We start from the raw sequence: 8727 nt of genomic DNA on the forward strand, positions 1-8727 counted from the left end.
GTGTGTGTGTGTGTGTGTGTGTCATAGAACTGAGTGAACTACTGTGTAGTTGTAGTTAGTATGTCTGTTGTATTATGTTAAATAAAATGGAAATACACACAGACAGACAAACCTCTTCATATTGAGTTTAGTAATGTTCGATATAAAAGATAATAGCGCCAGTACTTGGCCCTGAATTGTTAAAATATTAGTATAAACACCAAACATTGCATCGGCATCTTTCCCCATCTTTTTTCTCACAAGAATCGATTGTTTCCCTTTGAAACTGTCTCTAACATGCTTTGCTGAACGGTGAAGCCAACAAAGAAACGAACTGAACGCCTTTAGCGCCTTTAGCGTCAGTTGTCCTGACTGGATTTGTTCTCTGACAGAATGGAGTCTGACAGAACGGATGCGGGGGTATCACCGCGTAATCTGCCCTCTGCTCATGGTCTTGGGTATGCTTTTCTGTTCACACTATTCTCTCATTTCTGTTGACGATTTTAACACATCTTTCTTTGTTAATGGATTTTGTGTATAATACAAGAGTACAAATAAACAATGCACATTAGCCTAATAAACACATAGCTTGAAAGTTAAAATAAACCATATACATTGTATAGAAACAATTATTTGATCAAGTTCAAAGAACTTTCTATAATTGTATTAATTATTCCTTGTTTAATATTTCATTTTACAATATTTCACAGAAACACCGTTTACCTTGAATGTCCGCATTTTATTGCTGTTTTTTTAATATAAATCATTATACGCTTTTTTGATTATTCTAAACTAATTTAACGAAATTATGTAGTAATTCGTAAGGATTTAGCTTTTCAAATTGCATGAAACCAATTTTGGGTTTGTTTGTGTGTTTGAAGAGGAATATGGGATCATTTTGACCATAAATGTAAATTCAATTTTCTTTGTGCTTTGATGTAATGCATGCCAAATACATCACAATATTCATTTACCCCGCTATAATGATCTATAGCGGGGTAAATGAATAAATATTCATTTACCCCGCTATAATGATATAAGAATGATCTCTACAAGGATGAGAAGCTTCTAAAGTTTAACTTAACATTTTGCGCCATGAACATTTACGTTCTTTAAAACGACAAGTACCTCACCAAGACAAGTGGAAAACATGGAAAGAGCTGTTCTGCCTGGAAGGACCATGTCCAGGGACATACATCAAACCCTTTAAAATTTTAAAAACATGAACTGAGATTGATCTGCTTTAGAGAATGGTTTATTCAAGGTATTTTTTTTAACGTGAGTTAATTATGAGTTATTTCTCTGCGCAAACAGTGGTAGGGGTATTGTATACAAAAAGTTACCCAAGTAGAAAATATAAGTCCCTAAGAAAGTCGGTAAAAGATTCTATACATAATTTAATATAAATATTAGAGACGCTGTTTATAATTTACAAAATAGTACAAGTAAATCCTTTCACTCAGAGATCCAGGCCACAACGGTATGGTGATATTTCAGTCCACAAGCAATAAAACATAAATGTCATTCCATGAAATTGAACGAGTGACTAAAACACGTCCAAATGTAAGGTTCTGTAAGGCATGAGAAAATTGTGAGACATACATTTGGACAACCTTTCCCGTCAGCTTCTGGGGCACGGTAAACACAACCCATAGCGGATTTGATTTTACGCTGCATCCGCCCATGTGTTGATATGACAACATTGATTTAAAGTGATCTGATGAGACCAGATTTGACTGCCTCGGCGCTCTCTCAAAACACGAGAGAGACAGATTTTAACAGGACCGCAGATAGTCTCAGGCAGGTGAAATCATCTGCGGATAAACGGGCGTTATGCTGGATAAGCAGGTTTACATTGCTCGTCCATCATTTTCATTAACACAATCTTGTTTATTACGCTGGCACTTCTGGTGGTTGGAGCCTTTGGTGTAAAATGTCTCTCATTGGGCCGTTCAGTGGATGTCCAGTACAACATTTTGTTTCCCCGATATCAAATGCCAGGAGGGCTCTGTACCTGTGCGTGATCCAGGACGCCTGAGTCTTATAGCTCCGTGCCATCGCGGGGGTATATGAGACTGTTGACACTAAAGCTGTTATAGAAGTGCCCGTTAAACTGTGTGCTGTGTCCCGCTCCTCCGCCGCCACTAGCGCTTGGGAAAGAATTGTAGTACACTCCGCGGTTCACGTGTGCGTTGTCGGGATGCTCCGTGCTTGTTCCAGTTTCTGGAGCTGCGCTGGCGTGATAGGGGTTCAGCGCAGTAATGTGCCGACTCGAGATCTCATTTACCAGCCCGAGAGAGCCTTGTCTACCGGGAGGCATAGTTGCAAGGCTCGACATGCTGTTGAAGAAGTTATTGAAGCATGGGGCTGCGCCAAGACTGGGAGGAGATGAGCTCTTATGGGGTTCATTGGCCGTTTCCATCTCTGGGGATGATGGCCCGATAAGGTGCGGGCTTTCGGGGCTCTTGATTCCAGGAAGAGGTCGCCCATCCTCGGTTTTGGTGCTCCCAGTTGCTCCTGCGCTGGTGTCAGATCTGCGTTTCCGTTTTCTGCGGAAGTTTCCGTTGTCAAACATCTTCTCACAGTTTGGGTCCAATGTCCAGTAGTTTCCTTTACCTTGAAATAAAGAACTTGTATAAATTAAAGTGGACTTTTGATAGATGAGAGCACAATGATTATCTGAGGGCCTGGATGAGTGATGGATAGGACAGCATCATCAATAATAGTACACAACGTCATAACGTAATACACAATGTCATAAAAGTTGTTTGATACAATATTAGCTATACAAGTGATCATATTCTCGTCGCTTTAAAGTCACGCAGTGGGATGTTTTGGTTATACAGAGGCATTGTGAATGTGCATCTGTCACTCACCCGGATCGTCCTCGTCTCTCGGCACCTTCTTGAAGCAGTCATTGAGGGAGAGGTTGTGCCGGATAGAGTTCTGCCAGCCGGCCTTGCTTTTCTTGTAGAAGGGGAAGTTCTCCGCCACGTATTGATATATTTGACTGAGCGTCAGCTTCTTCTCGTGCGCGTTCTGGATCGCCATGGCAATTAGCGCAGAATAGGAGTATGGCGGGCGCACGAGCTTCAGTAGCTCCTCCTGACTAGCAATGGAGAGCCATCCGAGGTCTGGGCCCGCGAAACCGGGTGAGTTGGAGAGGAACTGCCGTTGAGCACCGTAAGAAGGGGGCATGAAAGACGACGGGTTGTTTCCGTGGTGCAGGTAGGATGGTGAGGAGTTAACACCGGGGCCATTGAGCCACAGGTAAGGGTTGGGCGAGGCCGTGTATTCTCCCAGTCCGTATCCGGCAGACGGTCGCTGTCCGCCCGGTAAACTTTGCTGGTGGTACACGCTGAAGTTATCGCAGTAAACAGCCATTTCTGGCGCGTCGTGCGCGCTCTTGGACAGCGGTTGGAGCGGACTGACGGTGGGCGAAGCGGTGTGATGGAGCTGCGCGTCAATGGAGTTCATCCTCAAACTCACTCACGCCACACACACAACCACACTCAGCCACACTAATCTGAGACACTTACCGGCACCGAAATAAAGCAAAAACGTCCAATATCAGCAGAACAATTCCTCCACATAGGAAAGATATTTAATACGTTTATAAATAATTTTACGCGCAAGCAGACGCACTTCTATTTTGCCGCTCTGTCAACATCACGTGCACCGCCAGAGCAGCAACAAGTGGAGGAATCCTCGCGAGGGAGTTTTCTTAATTTATATGGCAAGGCAAAGCATGAGCGACCTCATCACGGTGAATCCAGAACTTTTGACAGCCAATGGGCAAGTGCACACAAGTCGGGGGCGTGGTTAGGGCGCCCCCATCCTCCGATGACATGCTAAAATTAATTTCATTCACAAACACCTGCGCTCAGGAACGCCTGGTCGTGCCATGCAAAGGAACATTCAAAGGTTTCCGGTGCGTAGCAGCTATGTCTCGCCCCTTTAGGTTATGGATGAGTGATGGTCCAGATTACTTGAAACAGCGATACAAACAACCGTTAAAGGGGACTCCACCGCGCCCTAACAGGTATTTACACAACTATTAAATATAGGCTATACTAGTTAGTAACTAATAAGTAGGCTTACCTGTCAAATCACTCTTGAATAATAATAGAGAAGAGGAAATTGACAAAATAATTAAAATATATAGAGAGGGAATTATCGTTACAAACGCAATACAAACACAAATACTTCACTAATTTGACAGTTAAAGAAGAGCTTGACCAATTTTAAGGCCAGGGGGTGGAGGTGGGGGGAGTGCACTTCTAAGCACTCTGGGGGCCCCAGGCAAAACAATATATATTTATATATATATATATTGCTTTATATATTCATTGAAATAGACACCTTACACAGAATGATGTAATACAATATTTTGGAAGGTAAGACACTGTCATCTTTATATTGGGATAAACTGATCCTAAATCCTTTAGTAAGCTTATCTGTGGAGACATGTAGGTCTACTTATTGGGATGCATTAAGAAACTTAAGCCAATTTCCTTCAGAGAAAAGAGCAGTTGTTACCTGTTAAGAGGTCTCCAGTTGTAAAATCTGCTGGCAGTTAAAACGTATTCACATACAGTGTTGCCTCTTCATTTGGGGGTTGGACAAATGGAGGGGAAGGAGCAGTTGTCACCTTATAAATGAAAACTCGTGAGGATATACTGCTCCATTTCATCCTGAACGAATACTAAAGTTGTGTAAGTATACCTTACAAGCTGAAGCTCTCGAAACACCTTTTATAACCGTTTTTAAAAATATTTACAGGTAAAGGGCTGCTGATAAACTCCCCCGTTTCAGAAGACTACCATTTGTATCTGATCGAAAACCTCATTGACAGTGAACTTTGAGAAAAAGCACATGACATTAACGTGAAATGATGGTGGAGGCAAATGCAGAACGCTTGACTGGACTGGACAGGACTGCAGGCCGATTTTGGTCGTTTTACCTAAGGGTCCTTTCAACGAAACAGTATCGCCATCTAGTGTACGGATGATACACAACACAGGCATCACTGTCTCGTTTGATTTTACTGGAGCTGCCTGTATTGACTTATTATTTATATTACACTACAGATTTTTATAAAACAATCTTTCAAGACTACGTCAGAAGAAATTGCGTTCAGAGTATCAGTCATAAAAATACTCGGCTTGTTGAAAACTTTCGATTTGGGGTTTTATTATGTGCTTCCAAGGAATGTCAATGTTCCGGATTAAACTCTTACAATACGCCTATCTAAGGCTGTTATTGAACAATCTCATTCCAGTCGTTTTATTGGTGTTGTTTAAACCAATTTGTAAAATCTTGGTCCTTGTCGTTTTCTCTTAATTATGCTTTAATCCTTCGTCTGAGGGCAATTGAGCTTGTACGCTGGCAGCATCAGGCTGCGGCCTACATCATTTAAAACTCACACCCGATGTACTCCTCCAGGAAAACCACGGAATGTCAATGTTCCGGATTAAACTCTTACAATACGCCTATCTAAGGCTGTTATTGAACAATCTCATTCCAGTCGTTTTATTGGTGTTGTTTAAACCAATTTGTAAAATCTTGGTCCTTGTCGTTTTCTCTTAATTATGCTTTAATCCTTCGTCTGAGGGCAATTGAGCTTGTACGCTGGCAGCATCAGGCTGCGGCCTACATCATTTAAAACTCACACCCGATGTACTCCTCCACGGAAAACCACGTAGGTGACTCTGGACCTCATCAGGCCTGATCGAGATCAGATCCGTACCTATGATCTTCCTCAAAGCCCTGTGCCATCTCAGATCAGAATTAATCTAGGAGTACATAATAGATTTACCTTTAGCAAGACAGTGAGTTGAATTGTAATGTAATTTGTAATGGCATTGTTATGTATGTCATGCTAATATAATTTACTAGGCTATAGCAATGTAATGTAATTACGTTGCCTACATTTAGCGGTTCCACTCCTTCTACTGACTGCAAACATATTAAGAATGCTACTTTAAAATACATCTACACTTTTATCCAAAGTGGCAAACAGTATATACATACAATTTTATGAATATGTGTGTGCTCACTATGACTGGGAGCTGTACTGTATAGGTAACAATTTGCTCTACCAGTTGAGGAACAGGAACATAATAAGGAACTGGTCAATTGACAAGTTCAATCTATCGCTCTGACTGAAGCCCTTAAAAGACAATAAAAGTTTTGGTGCAAAAAAATCTGGGCCAGCTGTCATGTTTTCATCCCGTTGGAACAACGAAAAGATACTAGTCATTACAATTCAGGTGTAAATGAGAAGCATCCAATGCAGAGGAATATTGTGACACGACTACGCCCCAACACCTTCAGAATAAAGGGGAATTTAGGCTTTTTTACATAAAAAACCTGCACATTCACGCCTCAGGACTGCACGGTCAAATTGCACTGAAGATTGGCAGACGAGTCTGTAGGTGTGTGGTGTGATAGATACTATGATACACCGCTAGATGGAGTAAAAGGCTTGGCTACAGGAGTAGGCTTGTCTTGCATGTTCTGTAATCACACGTCAATACCGGCCAGGTTGGAATAAATCACGCTCAGATTTTAAAACGTAACCGGCTACGTTGTGAAGCTTTCACTAAAGTGTGGCTAATATCTGGCCTACTTGTGTGTAAAATAGTCTTTTTTGAAACTGTACGAGAACGTCACAAAAATGCATGTAAATATCACAGCTCGAAAAAGTCAACGAAATCCACCCAAATGACGCAGGCTTTGTCTTGTCAAACAGTGCCGCTGTACCATCGTTCACGCTCAAATTAGATTTTCCATTAACTCCCCTAAAATAAGATAAAGGCATCCCAACAGAAGTAATTGTGTGGTCATAGAACGCCACACACACACACACACACACACACACACACGCACACACACACACACGCGCACACACACACGCACACAGATAGAGAGGGGCGGGGGGTTCGGACCCATCACCGCCAACTGAGCGCTGTGAAGTTTTTTAAAGACCAAATGCGCTGCGGTTGATATTCCCCCTGCATGGCTCCAGCACACTGCGGCCACGGGTAATAACCCCTGGAGCCCGCGGGAGTCGCACAGTCTGACGGTAATTCACTAATAGCAGGGTTGAACGTCGGTCTAATCCCTGTATAATACACTGGCGCGATGGCTTCCTCGCAACCGGGGTCTCCACTAGACCAGTGGGAAACTTTCGCGTCTAAAAGAGGGGAAGAAAACGTAGATAGGGTCGCAAGTAAGGCGTATGAAAGCGTTTTATATGAACCTACACTTCGAATAGAGACGGAAATGGATGGATACTTTCTTACCAATAAGGGATTTCATTCAGAGGTGACATCTACTGTATTTATCAGACTATTTCAGATGTGTTAATGCATAATGAAGTGCGGAGACTACCAGGGAGAGAAGTTTCAAAGGAGAACATTCCATTCTAACTTTATTCCCTCCTCTCCTTGTGCCAGAAGCATCAGTGAGTTGGGATGGAGGCTGTAGGAGACGGGATGTAGAGATGTAGATGAGTTCCAATCACACACACACACACACACACACACACACACACACACACACACACACACACACACACACACACACACACACACACACACACACACACACACACACACACACACACACGTCAGGGTTCTACATGGAGCGCACGAGAATAAAAAAATCTCATGCATTATTTAAGATATACTGTGTGTGTGTGTGTGTGTGTGTGTGTGTGTGTGAATGTAAGAGAGAAAGAGCGAGAGAGACATCATTAGTGGGCTCTATCCCCCCCCCCCCCTTATTTGACACCACGTGTCACAAAAATACCATGACAGGCAAGAGATCAAGGCTTACAGTACCCTCACTCAGCTCACTCTGCTCCAAGGAAGATGTGTGTGTGTGTGTGTGTGTGTGTGTGTGTGTGTGAGCATGTGTATGTGTGTATGTGAGCAAGATGTACAGGGAGCGTTTTAACATTGTTACCAGATCTGCACCTCAGGCCTTGTGTGTGTGTGTTTGAATGCATTCATGTGGTATGTGTGTGCGTGTGTGTGTGTGTGTGTGTGTGTGTGTGTGTGTGTCTGTGTGTGCGTGTTCAATACAGGACAAACAGTAAACGTAGAGAAACACAGACAAAGAGATAGCACTACAATGGAGGCAGTACAGTGTTTTACCTTTCACAGAGTGCCAGTGTAATTTTTATTCAGTATTTTATTCATAATTACTTCTTAGTCTTCTTTTCATTTACCCCCGCCGCCTCCAGCCCTGACACACACTACATAATGCACATTTGGTCTCCTCCCGTTCTCTATTCATCCCCAATGATCTGGGAACTGTTATTTATAAAATCACCACTGGGTGTCGCTAGAATTCCAGCTTAGCATATATGGCTTTGAGGGTCCCATTAAATTTGAATGGACCCGGACTAAAGAGCAGCTTTTTTTGTATGTCTTTGTGTGTGTGTGTGTGTGAGTGTGTGTGTGTGTGTGTGTGTGAGACAGGCAGGAGGAGGAGGTGGGGGAGGAGGAGGTGGGGTGGTGTAGTCATACGTATATGTCCGTGTGTGTGTGTGTGTGAGTGTGTATTTGACAGAGAGAGAGAGAGAATGATGATACATATCCACAATAGTAGAGAGAATAAAATGGTAGGGAAGGGACTGCCACTGTTTTAAGTGGTTCACAGGCTCATTGCGTTTAGTATGCTGAACGTATCACCAAACTCTAAATACAGCAATCCCCCCTCTGCTGTCAACCCCTCCAT

At 42.8% G+C, this 8727-nt stretch overlaps 1 protein-coding gene across 1 annotated transcript; it reads right to left on the reverse strand.

Annotated features, from left to right (window-relative positions):
• Window positions 1–2020: 2020 nt before the first annotated feature.
• Window positions 2021–3632, reverse strand: foxi2 (forkhead box I2). The gene is made up of 2 exons (XM_012838231.2): window positions 2856–3632; window positions 2021–2595 (listed from the first exon to the last, which is right to left on the reverse strand). Exons 1-2 carry the CDS (start codon window positions 3454–3456, stop codon window positions 2021–2023), a joined length of 1176 nt encoding a protein of 391 aa, XP_012693685.1. The 5' UTR covers window positions 3457–3632.
• Window positions 3633–8727: the final 5095 nt, after the last annotated feature.

Source organism: Clupea harengus, chromosome 14, assembly GCF_900700415.2.
Source record: "Clupea harengus chromosome 14, Ch_v2.0.2, whole genome shotgun sequence".
Taxonomy (NCBI): Eukaryota; Metazoa; Chordata; class Actinopteri; order Clupeiformes; family Clupeidae; genus Clupea; species Clupea harengus.